This window comes from Trichechus manatus, unplaced genomic scaffold, assembly GCF_000243295.1.
Source record: "Trichechus manatus latirostris isolate Lorelei unplaced genomic scaffold, TriManLat1.0 scaffold00001, whole genome shotgun sequence".
NCBI classification, from domain to species: domain Eukaryota; kingdom Metazoa; phylum Chordata; class Mammalia; order Sirenia; family Trichechidae; genus Trichechus; species Trichechus manatus.
In genome coordinates this window covers 19,025,239-19,043,270 of record NW_004443937.1, presented here as the reverse complement: position 1 = coordinate 19,043,270, position 18,032 = coordinate 19,025,239, and the positions used below count along the sequence as shown (strand labels likewise).

Here is an 18,032-nt window from a genome sequence, read left to right as displayed (position 1 = left end):
GTAGGGTGTTGGGAGAGAAGAGAGGCAGGTGAATGCGAGGGGAGAAGAAAGTCAGGTGTGGGCGTGAGTGGGAGGAGAGAAGACAGAGGCAGTTGTCAAGGTAACAGGGGCAGGGGAAAAAGAGGCAGCCAGGTCACTGTGGGGGTGAGTGGGGGAGAGAAGAGAGAGGTGGGTTGTGGGGGTGAGTGGGGGAGAGGAGAGAGAGGTGGGTTGTGGGGGTGAGTGGGGGAGAGGAGAGAGAGGTGGGTTGTGGGGGTGAGTGGGGGAGAGGAGAGAGAGACGAGTGGGGAGGTGAGTATCCCCCACACAAAGGCAAGACGGAGGCGGGCAAAGAACGACAATCAGGAACTCTCACCAGGCTTACCTCTGCTATCACCCCAATGCACCCCACGATGACTGCAGCCTTGGCCTGGGCCCCACTCATTCCACCGAGTCCAGAGGTGACAAAGACCTTCCCAGCCAAGTCCTCGATGCCCAGGTACCGGCGCCCGGCGTTCAGCAGGGTGAGCTAAGGAAAGAGGAGGCTGGGGGTGCCCACTTCCCACCCCTGTGGCCAGGACCCACCCGAGCAGCGAGGTGTGGCCCCCTGCCTCTCACCACTGTGCCATGGACAATTCCTTGGGGGCCAATGTAGCAGTAGCTGCCTGCTGTCATCTGACCATACCTGCTCCCCACAGAGAGGGCAAAGGGAACATGAGTGAGCTCAGCACCAGAAGCGCCAACCTACAGCCACCCACTTTATGCTTTTAAAATTAATTTTTAATTATCCAAAAACACATTAATATAGCCTTCTTTATTAAAAAAAAAAAGACAGATAAAGTTACAGTCTCCCAATCTTGGTCCCCACCGACCTCCAGACCTTTTACAAACAGATTTTTTTTTTTCTCTTAAATACTGTAGTATAATTAGTAATATTCAGTTTGAGAAATACTTGGCCCTAGCTACTAAAGCTGAGCATGTGTAAATGCCCTGACGCAGCAATTCCATTTTCCACATGTATGCCCATGTAGGAGAAGAGATAAGTAAATTGTGGTTTATAAACCCAGTGTGTACTATGAACACAGTACACAGCCATGTAGAGAGCAAGTTCCTGATCCATGTGATGTGGGTGGCGAGTGAAGAAGGCCGGCATGAAGGAGTCCGCTATGTGCGATGCCATCTGTATGACCCGCCAGCAGCTCCATGGGTGGGTCTACCTACTGCAGCGGAGTCTCTGGGTGGTGCGAACAGTTCATATGCTTGGCTGCTAACCCAGAGGTTAGAGATTTGAGTCCACCCAGAGACACCTTGGAAGAAAGACCTGGCAATCTACTTTGGAAAAATCAGCCACTGAAGACTCTATGGAGCCCTAGTGGTGCAGTGGTTAAGAGCTCAGCTGCTAACCAAAAGGTTGACAGTTTGAATCCACCGGCCGCTCCCTGGAAACCCTATGTCCTATAGGGTCGTTATGAGTCGGAATCGACTCGACAGCAACGGGTTTTTTTTTTTTTTTTGGTTTTGAAGACCCTATGGAGCACAGTTCTACTCTGACACACGGTCGACTCCTTGGTAACTGTACTTTTTTTCTTTGTTTACCTACTGCAGGGAGTCAAGGGAGGCTGTGGAAGACAAGGGAGGTGGGTGGTAGCTGCATGGATATACATATATGTCACGATTCATGGAGTTGTATACTTAACATCTGTGTATTTTGTGTATGTAGGTTACGCCTCAATAAATGAACCTTAGAGTACTGCTTTCTGAGGGGGTAGTTCTTCTTCTTCCTATTTACATAAATGTCCTCACTCTTGAGGTACTGTTTCCGCCGCTGTTTTGCTCCCTGAACGTAACGTCTGTGGGTTCCTTTCCGCCTCAGAATATACAGATCCTGCTCATTCCTGTCCATGGCTATGCAGGACAGAACATCGAAAGCCACTCCTCCACCAACGACAAACAACGCTGCTGCAGGGAACCACCTCCTGTCTACCTCCCTTCAGGTCAGATGTCAGGAAGAGGGGCTGCTGGGGCACCGGGTGCAAACATTTTAAGTATTAATAGGTGTTGTCAAATTCCAAAGTGACTGTCCCCAGCAGTGCCTGAGCATGCTTATTTCCAACCCTTGATACTGACCACTCTAATTTTTTGACAATCTCATGGGGGAACAGGGACATTTTGCTGTTGCCTTAACTTTATTCTTCCCTAAGGACTATTGAGGTTAGGAGATTCTCGAGGATTTACTGCCTCTTGCTTTTTCTCTCTTATAAATTTCAAATTCATATGCCTTTTCTGTTGGGTTCCTGTCCCCAGCAACTCTCCCAAGTCTCTCTTGAGAGACTGTCTTGACTTCTGGGTCAAGGGTAGACTCTGGATTCTCAGAGACTGTGTCTGAATGCCAGTCCTATCCCACAACTTAGCAAGGCACTGGACTACTCGGAGCCTCTGTTTGCTCCTGTAAAAATTGGGGACTCACATTTACCTTGAAAGTTGTATGACTATTATTACATAACATAAGAGAAGAGTGATAACATAATTACCATCTGCCCAGGCAGACAGGTGAACCCATTAGACCCCACCAGGGAGGAATGGACGGCTGTGGGGGGTGCTCCCCGTGGGGTATGCTCCCCAGTGGGGCCCACACCCACTGGAGAACACTGCCCAGTGGCTAACCCAACCCTTCCCGTGCCAGGGTGAGAAGGTCTTATCTTTATCATTTCACTTAATTCTCACGCAGCTCTTTGAGACAGGAACTAGTCTCACCATCCCCTCTTTACAGATGAGGATACTGAGGCCCCAGTTCCAAGGTTACACAAGGAGTAAGTGGCAGGAATAACTGGGAACTGATTTTCAGTCCTTCTAACTTGGGTCCTTTGTGCTGAAATGATATGCTGCATGCCACTCCCATGATAACTCTTGGAAGTACAATTGTGGGGTCAAAGTTTATACAGTAAAACTTGCAAAAGCCAGAACCTGTGTAAGGCGGAAACCTGTCAGAGAAGGAAAACTCAAATATTTTCCATTAAAATGAGGGACACAAAAGTGGTAAGACAGCACCCTGTCAAAGGCAGAACACCTGCGAGACCCGGAAAAACAAGGCAGTCCTGTTGAGTTCCAGCTCTCACAGGTTTCACTGTACATTTAGAACCTTGACGCCAATTGCCAGATCATACCTCTCCCAGCCACCCCCACCCTTGTACTGACTTAGACCCCAATGACCATCTGCAACTGACTGCTTCCCCATATCCTCTCCAGCATTTTCAATTTTTATCAGCCTGAGAGCGAAAAAGTTTTGTTTTAATTAGTAGTTCTCAGACCACTTATAAATCTAAACCTTACCCTATCTCCACTGCAATTTGTATCTTTTCTTTAGTTGATTGCTACACAGCACGTGCAAACCCTCAGGTTCTGCAGCCAGACTGGGTCTGATTCCTGCAGCTCCACCCCCTTCAAACTCTGTAATCCCTGATCTGTGAAACAGAAGCACCATGTCACAGGTGGGAAGTGGTGGCGTCAGAACTCGAACCACGTCCCTCTGACCCCCTGGCTGCTCTCACTGCTGAACATACAGAAGAGGTTCCCAGGCTTCTTCTCTGCCATCATCATCCTAGTAATAATACTGTTAACAAATAACAACAGCAATAGTATCCATTTATGACCAACCAAAAAAGTAACCGGGCTTCTGAGTCTCAGTTTCTTCCTCCGCAAAATGGGTCAAGGGTACTATTTCAGAGGATTGTACAGAGGAGTAAACAAGATGGGCTCTATAAATCCTAAAACGACAAACGATGGTGGCCATTATCATTATTATGTTATGAAGTTTATCCTAACGCCTGCTTAATTGGCTCCCAATCCTACAGCCTTGATCACATTTAAAATGGTTATTATCCTTGAGTTACAGCCCAGAGATGTATGATTCAGGACATTCACTATAGCATTATTATAATTGCAAAAAACTGGAAACAACCCAAATCAATAGGTGAGCAGGTTAAATAGTGCAGTTGACCACTGCAGGTAAAACAAGAATAAGTTAGACCTGTGTTTTCTGAAATGGAACAATCTGCAAGCTATATTGTTGAAGTGGGAAAGGTTCAGAGGTGTTTATACTGGTCTACTCACATAGGCCCATGTACAGAAACATGTTTGGATGGATGCAGGAAGACTGTTAACTGGGGCTCTAGTCTGGGAGAGGGATTTCCTTTCCACTGTAGCTCCTTTTATAATGTTTGAGACAAAAAGTTTTTCAATTGGTGCGTGTATTAATTTTACAACAAATAAAAATCAACAATATCCTGGGAGGGGGTATGAGGGAACTTTCTGGGGCAATGGTAGTGTCCTGTATCTTGACAGGGGTTCAGATTACACAGGTATGCATTTGTCAAAACCCCATCAAATGGTGCCCTGAAGATTTGTGCATTTCATTATGTGTCCCTTCTACCTCAAAAGAAAAAAAACTCCATAAACTCATTTTGAATTCGAGTCCATGATATTTGCAACTGACTTTTAGATGCATCGAAAATAAGCTGTACCCGTAGACGAATAGAGGGCTGGATGGATGCGTAGACATGTGAGAAAGCAAGTATAAACCAAACCAAACCCAACCCCTTGCAGAGGATTCCGACTCATAACGACCCTGTAGGACAGAGCAGAACTGCCCCCATAGGGTTTCCAAAGCTGTAAATCTTTACAGAAGCAGACTGCCACATCTTTCTCCCGGTGGAGCGTATAGTGGGTTTGAAATGGCGACCTTTCAGTTAGCAGTCAAGTGCTTTAACCACTGTGCCACCAGGGCCCCTAAAGCAAGTATTTAAAAAAAAACAAAAAACTCATTGCCCTTGAGTCAATTCTGATAGGACAGAGCAGAACTGCCCCGTAGAGTTTCCACGGAACAGCTGGTGGATTCAAACTACCAACCTTTTGGATAGCAGACGAATGCTTAACCACTGCACCACCAGGGCTCCGTAAAGCAAGTAGAGTAGTGTGTTAATCACAGAGTCCTGGTGGTGAGTACGCAGGTGTTCACTATAAATTCTTTCAGTTTTCTGTTTGAAATTGTTCATAATGTTGGCAAAAGACCAGGATCCAAAATTGTATGTTCATTTACTTACAAATATACAAAAATTATAGGCATACACATAAAAACTACTAGGGAATATGTAAAAATGAAATTAATTATGCTACAGTGATGCAATTATGAGCATTTTTGAACATTGTATTTAATACTGCTACACTGTTATAATAAAACATGATTAAGAGGAAAACACTATAATATAAACAGAACTAGTGACTTACATTGTGACCCCTAAGGCAAAGAGCTTCTCATACGCTGCCCTGGAGGAGTAGTTGGGAATGACCTGGAAAAGAGGGATGGGAATGGGCAGGGGGTTGTGTGGGGGCACCTGGACCTCCTCTCTGCCCAAGCATTTCCTTGCTGCTGAGCCCAGTTATGGCAGCAGGAGCCCAGGTCAGCCCGCTGCCTCTGGACCCACCATTCCGTTAGTGATGACCAGTCGCGGGGCGTCAGGCTTGCTAGGGAAGAGGCCCAGAGGGTGTCCACTGTACATGACCAAAGTTTGCTCCTCTGTCATCTGTGCCAAGTAGGACATGACTAGCCAGAACTAGAGGAGATCAAAGAGGGAGCCTCTGTGAGTGTATGCCCCACGCCCATGTCTCCCCCAAACTGCTCCAGCCCAGTGAGCTCCTTGCAGGCCCCAGTAGGCCTTCCCATGCCCCACCCCTCCAGCTGCCCAAGGACTTTCCAGCAGCTCCCGGTGCCTCCAGTTACATGGCTCCTGCCCATTCTTGTAATCTTGAGCATCCCAAAATAAGCTCTAATGGTGCAACTTCAGGCAGCAGGGAGGCAGCAAGCCGGGTTGCAAAGCCATGGATTCATAAGCTCTTTCTGGGCCAGAGGAATTGAAGACAGGTAAGGCTGATGGGGGCAAGCGAGGCCATACAGTCACCTTACCTGAGCCCAGTTGTTGAACACCTGCCCATTTCCTCCATAGGTCACGAGCTCCTGGGGAAACTGGAGAAGATACATGTCTTCTGAGATGGAGCCGTGGGAGGGGAGAGGAGGGGAGGGTCCAGTCTGTGACTGGGCTAAGGGCTCAGGTCAGGGTTAGGGTCAGAGCTGGGGCTGGGGTCAGCTTGGAATCTCAGCCTAGGGGTCAGAGTCAGGGGTCAATCTGAGACCAGGATCTGGAGCCAGGGCCAGGGCGGAAGAAGTTCTCACCAGTGGGCAAAGTGGTCACAATCTCTGAACATTTCACCCTCAAGGAACTTGGGGAGCTATCCCCCAAAGATTCCCCTTTCCCCAATACTGGTATTTGCTCTGTAACCAGGCTCTCGAAGGATGCCCGTGACAGGCCCATGAAGGCAGACATCACAGTTCAGCTTGGTGGCACTTGCCCGTGGGGTCACTGAGCACTTGGATCAAGGCTGGCCCAAATCGAGAAGTGTCTAAGTATAAAGTACCCCCAAACTTCAGAGACTTAGTGTGAAAAAGAATGGACAGTGTCTCATTAATAGTTTTTACACTGACTGCATGTTAAAATGATCATATTTTGGAAATACTTGTTATATTACATAAAATATAGTCAGGATTAATTTTATCTGTTTCATTTTACTTGCCGTGTGGCTATTAGAAAATTCTAAATTTCATGTATGTCCATGGACCAGTGTCAAATTCCCAGTTTTGATGTTGTACCCTAACTACGGAACCTGTAACCACTGCAGAAACAGGAAGAAGTGTGCACAGGAGCTCTCTGCCCTATGTTTGCAACTTCCTGTGAATTTATCAATTTTTAAAAATAAAAAGCTAAGAAAAATCACAAGTGTTTCTCATGTTATGTTTCTATCAGACAGTGCTGGGCCGGGCGCTGGGCCTGGGAGCCAGCCACAGGCTTGGTTCAGGGTTGTTACCTGAGCCACCGCCGGGTCCAGGTTGTTCATGATCATATGCATGATGGCTGCAGCCGCCTTGGTCCGGCACGGGTACTGCTCAATGGGGTAGGCCCTGGAATTGGAGTCCACCGCAGGCGTGACAGCTGGAAGGCCCCAGCCTCCTCCCGTCCTCACACTCAGGGCTTACCCTCACCTCACCTTACCATCTGACTACACAGGTGTGGCAGGCAAGAACTTGCTTAGGACCCCACAGTCAGAGGGGTCCGGAGCTGCTAAGGCCAACCCCATTAGGTGCTCAGGTGATTTCTTTGAGCTCTCACACTTCCTGGGCCACCCCTCCCACCCTCTTCATTGTCAGGAGCCAACCGTGAGAAAGCTGATTTCCAAGCATAGCTCAGGTCCGCTTTCCCGGAGCCTTTATGTCTGGATGGAGTTTACTCATTTGTTCTTTCACTCACTCAACAAACACTTCTTGGGCACCAATTCCACAGCGGGTGCCAGGCGTGGAGCACAGACATGAATGAGGGACACGGCAAATCCTTTATTGGGAGAATAATGTTCTCCAGAACTATCCAAAGCCAGTCTGGGCTTCTGGTATATTCAAGAACAATATTCTCAAAATGAGGTCCTGGGACCGCGCACATCATCTGGGAACTGTTGGAAATGCAGATCTCAAGCCCCACCCAGCCCTACAGAATCAGAAATGGCGAGAGGTACCACACAGTGCTAATACAATGGGCAGATATTTGAAGATGCTGACAGAGCTCTCTAAAGTTTTCCTCTTTCTTGCCCAGGACTACAAGGCATTGGTGGTTAGAAATGGATTTTGTATACAATTTGGCCTCATGATTGCATGAGACTGACTGCCCAGGACAGATGAGTCAGGCCAGAGAGATGCATCTGAGTAGGTTTACCCGCATCTTCCAGCCAGGCCTGGGGACCATTGTCAGCTCTCAGCTCCAGACCCCAGCAATTGACAACATAGTGCCTGCCCCGCTCCCCTGTGGGGTATCTACTCAGTACTCCACCTCCATGCTCCTCCTGGGGCCACCGAGCTGGCTTTCCCTCCCACTGCTGACTCTTCAGGATCCCTGGCCACCGCCGAGGGCTCTCTCAGGAGTTTTCCGATGCCTCCTGCAAAGCTGCGCACCCAGAGCTCACCTCATTTCAATGTTGGGGCAGAACCGGTACATGTAGATGTGCCCATACAGACGCAGCTCTTGGGCGAACTCAGGGGCCAGCAGCTCCTGGATGTCCCCGGGAAAGTAGCGAAGAGCATTCCTCAGCGCCAGCTGGGGGAAGAGAGGGATGAGAGAGGCAGGGGCTACAAGCCAAGCATGATGCTCCAAGCATCCTCCTTCCCCATTAGATTTGCCTCTGCTCCACTCAGAACCCAGTTTGCCCCATCCAGAGACCCCTGGTTCTCATCCCAGGCCCATATCTACAATGTCACCTCCTACAGGAAGACTTCTCTGATTGCCCCTCCCCTCCTATCATGAAGCCCCTCCCTCTTTGCTCATCTCCTGTCCCAGGCACCAGGCTGCTTAACACCAGATGAGGACCCAAGAAGGACAACGCTGCGGAATGCAGCCTACAGTGGGGGTGCCCCTGGCCTGCAAGCACAAGGGGAGAGACAGCAGAAGTGCCACAAGACTATATGGCACCTCTGCAAATGCAGAGAAGCTTTTGAGAAGGCGGAGAAGGATGCCCTAAAGGATCTACTGCACCCAGAGGCCAGCCAGCATGTGGACTAGGACACAGCCCAGGATTGAGGGACAAGGACATCACTCACCAAGGGCGCTGGCATCATTCAACAGAGGGAGGTGAGCAAGTGAGCAGGGCAGCTCAGAAGGAGGCACTGAGTGTGATGTGGAAATTGGAAGAGATTTTGGAGACGTCCTGGTGGCACAGTGGTTAAGTGCTTGGCTGCTAACCGAAAAGTCGGTGGTTCGAACCCACCAGCCACTCCGCTGGAGAAAGATGTGTCAGTCTGCTTCCATAAAGATTTACAGCCTTGGAAATTCTATGCGGCAGTTCTACTCTGTCCTACAGGGTTGCTATGAGTTGGAATTGACTCGACAGCAATGGATCTGGTTTTGTTCTTTTTATTTCTCTCATTTAATCTTCACACAACAGCCCCATGGAAGCAAAGTACGTGATTCTTTCTCTCTTGGAAGAAAACTGATCAGAAATATGTGTTTTTCCCTAAGAACAGTGGCCAGGAATGTGTCTCAGCAGGGTCCTCACACTTGCAGGCATGGGCATTCCCTGGAGGGCTCGGTGACACGTGGAGGGCTGGTCCAACCTGTCCCAGGAGGCCTGGAAGGCAAAAACATGCCCTTCTCCCAAGCTCCCAGGTGATGCCGATGCTACTGCCCGGAGGACCACCCCCGCCCCCCGCGACTTTGAGAACTGCTGCACGCGGAGACCAGTAAGAAGGAACAACTCATAGCAATGTGCAGCAACCCACCAGCATTAAAACAGCACAACAGAAGCCAAGGGGAAGTTCAAGAGCAGGCGGTGGCTAAGGAGAGGCAGCAGGTGCCCTGACTGGGGGATCACACCCCAGGGTGGCCAGGGAACACGTACACGCATGTGCGCTGCGTTCACGCTGGTTTCTCTGAATGTGCTGTATCTCCACGCAAAGGGCATCCAATGCTGTACAGCTGCTACTCAGAGCTTATAGCAAGACTGAACACTAAAGAAAAAAGTTTTGATTATGAGCCACAGTCAGCAATACTTGTGGCAGCACAGGACCCCAGAACACACATACAACTGTGCTCCACAAGTATGAATGTACAAGACTCAACCTTTCTACCTGGGCTCTAATACGGTCTCTCCTAGTCTAGCTTCTTCTCTTCCACTGTCTGATAAATACTGATTGCAACCCCTAACCTGATTTCACAACACGCTAAGAGAGGGCAGCTGCAGTCTGAAAACTAGGTACTCACCGTTCCTAAGGGCAAGGACTCTTCCATTACTGCTGCCAAATTTGACATTTCACTAATGGACTAGATAAGGAAGGCCTGGCTCATCACTCAGATGTGTCAAATGCTTTTGCAACATTGATCAGATAATTATATAACTCAAAAAACACAACAAGTTAGTGTGAAAATTAACAATTATAAAATTGTGTCAGTTGATAGAAATGACTCAACCATTCTTAAAGGTGAAGCGTATTCAAGGCTATAAGTAGCTCAATTTGATCTGAAACCAAGACTGAGCCTGTGCCAGAAACAGAGAGAAGATTCTTGCCATTTTCCTGAACCCCGAAGCTCTGTTTGCTGGCTTGGATTCAATGCTCCAGATCTCTGATTGGCATAGTTTTCATTACTAAGATGAGAAAGTGGTGCTCAGAGAGGTTGTGTTACTTGCCTGAGGTCTCACAGCAGGCCTGCAAGGCAGGCCCAGCGCCTCCTTGTACCCTGGCAACCTCAGGAGAGGAGCAGGTAACCCTGCGACCCTCCAGGAGCCCTTCCTGTGGAGGAGGATACCCAGGCAGAAGCTCAGTCTGTGTGGACAGTTGGTGGTGTGATGAGACCACACTTCCTGACGATCACGGGGCAGTGGCCAGGCTGGGTCTACATCCTAGTTCTGCCACCTGGGCAGGTCACAGCCCAGCCTCGGTTTCCTCATCCCTCTGCACCGCTTACTCAGCATCGTACTTGGAAGTGTTAATAAGACATGCCCGCTGCTCAACACATAGTGGACAGTTGTTAAAAGCCCGGCCCCCTCCCCATCCATTATTTGAAAGGCCCCAAGCCAGAGCTGGGGGAGTATTTCTTGGTCCCTCCTGCTTCCCAGACCGTCTCTCCAAATAGTCACCAAGTCCTATCACAAGCACCTCAGCTCCCATGTCTCACCAGAGGGTCTGCTATGAAGCATACAAAATGTCAGAAATGGGTTCGTTGGTGAAATTGTGGCCTGCTAATCATGTGATGGAAACCCTGGTGGTGTAGTGGTTGAGAGCTACGGCTGCTGACCAAAAGGTCAGCGGTTCAAATCCACCAAGCGCTCCTTGGAAACCCTAGGGGGCAGTTCTACTCTGTCTTTTAGGGTCACTATGAGTCAGAATCGACTCGACAGCAACAAGTTTGGTGTTTTCTTTCTTTTTTTTTTAAATCATATAATGCATCCTGGGGGTGGGCTCTTATTGGCGGAATCAGATGTATTCAAGGCAGGCTATTCTAGTCACCTGTCCCCCTGTTAACAATAGGCATGAGAATCTAACAAGCTCAGTGGCCTGTGCCCTTAGGGCTGGCACCCGAAGACTGATCCGTCAAAGGTCCTATGTTCAGCCACTGGGGTGGAGGATTCTGGGGCCCTGGCAGTTTGGACAGCTCCCAAAGATGTCCCTGTCCTGATCCTCATAATCTGTGCAGGTGTGCTTATATTAAGGATCTTGAGATGGGGAAGATTATCTTGAATCATCACAGGTAAAGAGAGAGGTAGAAGAGTCAGAGAAGGAGACGTGATGACAAAAGCAGAGTGTCAGAGTGATGTGATGTAGACTGGAAGATGCTACGCAGCTGGCTTTGAAGATGGAGGAAGGGGCCACAAGCCAAGGAATGCAGGTAGCCCCTAGAAGAAGCTGGGAGAGGCAAGGGAACAGATTCTCCCCTAGAGCCTCCAAGAAAGAATCCAGTCCTGCCCACACCCTGATTTGAGCCCAGTGAGACTCGTTTCAGATTTCTGACCTCCAGAACTGTAAGATAATAAATTTGTGTTGTCTGCAGCCACTACGTTTGTGGTAATTTGCTACAGCAGCAATAGGAAGCTAATACAGAAACAGAATTCTGCCTATTACCTTTGCCATGAGCAAACTTTTCCTGCAAGATGGCTAGGTCATCTAAAAGGATACCCGCTGCAAGTTTATTTAGCTCACAGAACAGCTTGTAAGAACAGTTTTGTGTCTGCTTGCAAATAAGTGTGTGTGTGTGCGTGCACATGTGTGTGCATGCATGAGTGTCAGATGCTGTTCATTATTTGGCTCACATAGGTATGTGCATGCACGTGTGTGTACACATGCATGTGCGTGAATGGCAGAATTTGGCCTATGACTCACTTTCCTTCTAACCTGGCAGTGAGCTTCTGGGACAGTAGCTCACTTTTAAATCTCATTCACCTCGAAGTTTTTGATTGTTACTATTTCTACCAAAAAAAAAGTCAAGATGAAACTGGTTTAGGTTTGTGTGAATCACTCCCGTCCCTGTACTCCCTGCCCCAGCCTGCCCTTGGGCTCTCACAGGTTCTGGCCTGAACGCCAGTTAGGAGCCCAGGCACTGAAGGCAGCCTTCTTAGTTTCGATGGGGGCTCAGGTCCTTACTAGTTAGTGATGTCTCCAGCACATACATGCTTCACCACTCTGAGCTTCAGTCTCCTCATCTATAAAATGAGCATAATAACAGCCCCCATCTCATAGGGTTGTCATGAGAACTAAATGAACTGACATGCTTAGAACAGTGTCTGGAACACCATATAGGCTGTGTGAGTGCCAGCTACTATCACACTGTCACTTCCCACACATGGGCCTCCATGTGTGAATTCTGTCCTTCCTGATGCCCTACCTTCTGGGGGTGCCTCTGCCCACCCTGCCTCCTCTGGAATCTCTGTAGGAGTCTACACATTCTAGGGAGTCTTGTTAAGCAACTACTCAATAACCTTCACGGGCTCCCCTTTCTCATCTGATGAAGCCCATACTGTTTGTGGCACTCGGGGCCCTCTATAATCAGGTGGGCCTGGCTCTCCAAGCTCCACACCTAACTCTGCACTCACCGGGCTCCTCCACCTCGAAGGTGTTTTGCATCGGCCTGTCTCTGCATCTTGGCTCTCTGCTTCCCTGTGATAGTCAGTGTTATGGGTCAACTTGGCTAGGCTATGATTCTCAGTGGTTTGGCAGTCACTGGACTGGTGCTCTTCCATAATGTAATATAATGTGACCACCTACCATTATGTGATCTGATGAGATCATCCAATAAGCTGAAAGGGGAGTTTCCTTGGGGGTGTGGCCTGCCTCTCTCTTGTCCCTGCATTCTTCTCATCACCTGAACGCCAGTTCTTGCCAGTTCTTGGGACGTTAGCCTGCAGAAGTCTCCGGCCTGCTGCTTAACCTGCAGATTTTGGGTTCGCCAGCCCCCTCAACCCCGTGAGCCATCAGAGGTCTCTAGCCTGTTGCCTAACCCACAGATTTGGGACTTGCCAGCCCCCATAACTGTAGGAGTCATTTCCTCACAATTGCATGAGCCATTTCCTTTGAAGTAAATATCTCTCTATATATTTTTATATACAATTCACTGGTTGTGCTCCTCTAGAGAACCCAGAGTAAGACACTCCCCTTCTCTCCACATGACCTTCCTTCTCTGATTTCCCAGTCCAAGGACCTTGCTCATGTTTACAAACCACCTCCTCTAAGGAGCCTCCCCAGATTTCTCCTGCACGTGGGGTAATATTTGGGAGAAAAATCACTAAAAGAAATTACTTACAGGATGGAGGACAAGGGGGAAATCCAGCAACATTTCTAATAGAGGTACTGCTTATGTTAAATGACTAAAATTTTCTTCTGCACTCAGAGTTGTACTGTGTTCATGGTGGAAATACATTGACTAAAATGCAACAGACAGACCATACTCCATATTTAAACAAAGAAAGAAGAGCACAAAATTAAGCACATTTTAGTGCAGCCAAATAATGAAATACTATGTAACTCTAAAAAGATTGAGGCACCTCTAAATGCACCGATGAGGAACAATCTCAAAAAACCTACATGTATAGAATGCATCCACGTTTCTTTAAAAAAAAAGATGCTCACAAATGGCCAACAGACACATGAAAAGATACTCAACGTCATTAACCATCAGAGACATGCAAATCAAAACCACAATGAGATCTTATTTCACTCCCACTAGGACGGCAAAGATCTAAAAAAAAGGAAAATAACAAATATTGGAGGGGATGTGGGGAAATTGGAACCCTCATTCATTGGCAGTGGGAATGCAAAATGGTACAGCCATTGTGGAAAACAGTCTGGCGGTTCCTGAAAAAACTAGAGGTAGAGCTGCCATACCTGTTGCCATCGAGTTGATTCCGACTCATAGCAACTCTGTAGGACAGAATAGAACTGCCCCATAGGGATTTCCAAGGAGCGCCTGGTGGATTCGAACTGCCAACCTTTTGGTTAGCAGCCATTGCTCTTAACCACTTTGCCACCAGGGCTCCAGAGCTGCCATATGACCCAGCAATTCCACTTCTAGGTATATACCCTAGGGAGCTAATAGAAGTGACATGAACAGACGTATGCACACCTATGTTCACTGCAGCACTATTCACAATAGCAAAAAGAAGGAAACAACCTAAATGCCCATCCTAAATGGATAAGTAAAATCTGATACACACATACAATGAAATACTACTCAGCAATAAAAAGAAATGAGTTCCCCAAACATCTTGGAACATGGATGAACCTGGAGGACATTACGTTGAGCGAAATAAGTCAATCACAAAAAAAACACAAATATTACATGCTGTCACTTTTATGACATGACATGAGCAAGTAAATATACAGAAATTAATGTTCAATAGTGGTTACCAGAGATGGGGGCAGAGGGAGATTCACTCTCTAGATAGTAAATACTTGTTATTTTTGGTGATGAGAAAGTAACGCCGAATGAGGGTGAAGTGCACACAGCTTGACAAAGGTAAACAATGTCACTAAAAAGTACACAAGAAAAAAGGACCTGTTGGTAATTGCTATGGCATACATAATTTTGAAACAGCAGCAAAAGCAACTAAAAAATATATGTCCAGGTATATATGTATATATGTAGACATATGAGTGTATCCCCCCACACACACACCACTGTTGGGTCATCCCAACTCATAGCGACCCCATAGGGTTTCCAAGGCTGTAAATCTCTACAGAAGCAGTCTGCCACGTCTTTCTGCCTCTGAGTGGCTGGTGGGTTCGAACCGCCAGCCTTCTGGTAAGCAGCCGAGCTCTTTAACCACTGTGTCACCACGACTCTTTTCACTTTCAAATTTTTATGTCAAAAGTCAAAGAAATATATTTAAATAAGGAATAAAAATCAAGCCAAAGGAAAGCAAGGCAGCCATCACTGGGTCTGGGGACAGGCTGCTGCTGGCTGACCCTGGCGCCCTGAGGGAAGACTGAGCCGCTTCAGCAGCTCAAGCTCCCCATACGCACAAAGGCGGGTAGCGCGCAGGGCAGGAGACCCTGGCCGGGACTTCCTGTCCTTCCAGCAAATGGCTGCATCCACAAGCAAAGCACTCATTCCTGGGCATCCCTTCCCAGCTCCAAACCCTGTTGACATGGACCTTTCTGATGCAGCAACGGGTGTCCCTGAAAGGTCAAGGGGCAGAGTGGGATGGCTCCAGAGCCTATTGACACCCAGCAGGGAGGTTAACCAAGGCAGAGAAAACATTAACTACTCTGACATCGTGTAGTGAGCAGGCCATAAGCAGATAAGCTGAGCACACGGGAGGAGGAACGCCCCTCCTCCGCAGCCACCCTCACCACCTGCCACCCCTCTACCACTGACCCCTTGCCCATCTCCCACTCTCCCCCCATGCCCTCTGCAGGGGCCCTCAAAGAAAAATCACGGGGGGCAGCTGTGGGAGGAGCAGAATCAGCGCACTCTGCGGGGGTGGGAGTCCTCGTCTATTTTTTGTGCTTGTTTGTATTTCCAACCTTTTCTCCAATGTTCCTGAAATTCTTTAGTACTTTTTAGTAAAGAAATCTCATTTGGAGGCCTCCAACCCCCTGGGATGTAATTGTTTTCTCCCAAGTTTACAAATAAGTCGAGTGAGGTTCCCTCCCAGGTGGTATATGGCCTGCCTGCGGGGTTAAGGGGCTCAGGAGCACATGGGTGTCTGTCTGTTCATCTGCAAGGGGGCAGGTAGGTGATGTGAGGGGTACAGGGCTCGTGCGCTCACACCGCCAGCTTTCACCAGCACCACCATCCGCAAGTACCGTTCTACCCACACAGCAGCAAACTCATGTGAAGGGTTCAGGGGAAGCATTCATAAACTGGAGTCCCTGGGCGGTGCACATGGTTAAGAACTCAGCTGCTAACCAAAATATTGGAGATTCGCGTCCACCTGGAGTCACCTCAGAAGAAAGACCTGGCTATCTTCTTCCAAAAAACCAGTCACTGAAAACCCCATGGAGCACAGTTCTACTCTGACGCATTTGGAGGCACCATGAGTCTGAGTTGACAGGACACTTGACGGCAACTGTTATTTTGTTTTTTTGGTTTTTTTAATTCATACACCAAAACAAGAACTGCCCTATGATAGACCAGGACACCAAAGTCACGTGTGTATTTAAGACAAAGCCCAAACGCTGAGGTTGGAGGTATACACTTGCTCAGCTGTGCATCAGGGCGCTTTACACGCCCCCTGCCCCTCCACCTGGGAGGCAGCCGCAGCTCCACCCCTTACTGGTACGGTGACCTTGAGCCTCAGGGGCTCATCTGTAAATGGGGGCTGCAATCCCACCCCCATGGTGGCTGTTGAGGTGATAATGAGAGACACCAGCAGTGACAAGAGCCTGGCACACACCAGTGTCTCTCCCCAGAAGTAGGGGGCACTCACCATGGACCACCCAGAGGCACCCAGGGACAAAGGCCCCAGGAGGAATGGGGCGGATGAGTCAGGTGTCAACTTCCTACCTGCTCCTCTGCAGGGCTGCAGCCGGGAGTCCTGACTGGGGCGTGGGGCACCCCAGCCCAGCGTCCCCGGTTCTCTGGGAGGGGCCGCAGGGGCAGGCCGGAGCATAGTGCCTGGAGGCTGGACATGTCTGGCTGAGATGGAGCAGAGGCTGGTACTGGGGAGAGGCCAGGGAGAGCCAGCAGCCAGGGCCTAGCTGGGCGGGGAACTCAGACCCAAGGCCACCTCCCCCACCCCTCATTGGGCCAGGGGCCTGAAGAAGGAGCCATTCAAAGGTCACAGAGTCCCTGGCCCCCAGGCTGGCCGCAACAGTGTTGACTTGGGGGAAGGGCCATGCTCTAAGCAGTGGACAGGGCCGTGCACTGGGGGACGGCAGGGCTGGTGCTGAGGAGGCTGGGCTTTATGGAGCTCCTTTGACCTTTACGTGGGGTACTAGTCTCCAGAGTTTGTTTTCTAGGCTATGACTTTGGGGAGGTGGCAGGTTCTGATGTTGGGGGTTGCTCTGGCAGTCTTACGGGGGAGGTACCCCAGGAGGCAGTGTCGGGGTTCAAGGATTCACGTCTTGATTACCGGGAACCAAGTGACATTGAACTGGTAGGGAGTGGTATGCTCCTGGGGGGTGGTACACATGTGGGGGAGGGCATAGAGTGCTGGGGCCTGTGCAGAAAGCAGGCAGCACCCTTCGGAGCCCCTCGTTCTGGGGGCCAGGGACTCTGTGACCTTTGAATGGCTCCTTCTACGGGGAGGAGCACTGAGGGGGAGGCAGGCAGAAGCCCCCCCTGCGACAGGTGTGTCTTCCTCTGGCACCCATGGCCCTCATCTCCAATCCTGTTAACAGCTCTGTGAGAAAGTACTCCTTATCAGCCCTGTGCTACAGACAGGAAACAGGTCCAGGTCTCACTCACCCAGCCTGGAAGTGGCCCATTCAACCAAGCGATTCTCATCGTCTTCCAGTCAATCCCAACTCATAGCAACCGAGTAGAACTGCCCCATAGGGTTTCCAAGGTTGTAAATCTTTACGGAAGCAGACTGCCATATCTTTCTCCTGAACCAAATGATAGGATTACCCTAATAGCTCACACCCCAACTCTCCCCTCCCTGCCCGAAGAGGGGCCTCTGCCTCCAACAGAGGCAACAAATCCGGGAGTGAGTCTAGCTTGGCTCTTGAGCAGCTGCAGCTTGGGCTTGTCCCAATTCATAAATGTGGTGGCAATTAACTGCTCAGGCTGCCAAGGGCAGAAATAGATTATGCGAGCACCCAGTCCAGGGACTTGCTGAGTCAGTCCCGTGGGGGTTGTCTGAGCCATCTAGTGATGCTATAACAGAAATACCACAAGTGGATGGCTTTAACAAACAGGAATTTATTCTCTCACAGTCTAGGAGGCTAGAAGTCCGAATTCAGGGTGCTAGCTCCAGGGGAAGACTTTCTTTCTCTGTCCGCTCTGGGGGAAGGTCCTTGTCCTCAATCTGCT

The 18,032-nt window shown here is 49.1% G+C and overlaps 1 protein-coding gene across 1 annotated transcript in view; it reads right to left on the bottom strand.

The window, feature by feature from the left end:
- The window catches only part of UROC1 (urocanate hydratase 1), a 45,301-nt gene extending 28,569 nt beyond the window's left edge, over positions 1 to 16,732 (bottom strand). The window contains exons 1-8 of the mRNA XM_004368690.2: positions 16,563 to 16,732; positions 8,038 to 8,168; positions 6,895 to 6,988; positions 5,939 to 5,998; positions 5,460 to 5,588; positions 5,263 to 5,324; positions 598 to 664; positions 365 to 508 (exon numbers count right to left, since the gene is read on the bottom strand). Of these exons, the coding sequence (XP_004368747.1) occupies positions 365 to 508; positions 598 to 664; positions 5,263 to 5,324; positions 5,460 to 5,588; positions 5,939 to 5,998; positions 6,895 to 6,988; positions 8,038 to 8,168; positions 16,563 to 16,688 (813 nt within the window). The 5' untranslated portion in view covers positions 16,689 to 16,732. The remainder of the gene's footprint in view (positions 1 to 364; positions 509 to 597; positions 665 to 5,262; positions 5,325 to 5,459; positions 5,589 to 5,938; positions 5,999 to 6,894; positions 6,989 to 8,037; positions 8,169 to 16,562) is intronic.
- Between the last annotated feature and the right edge of the window lie 1,300 nt (positions 16,733 to 18,032).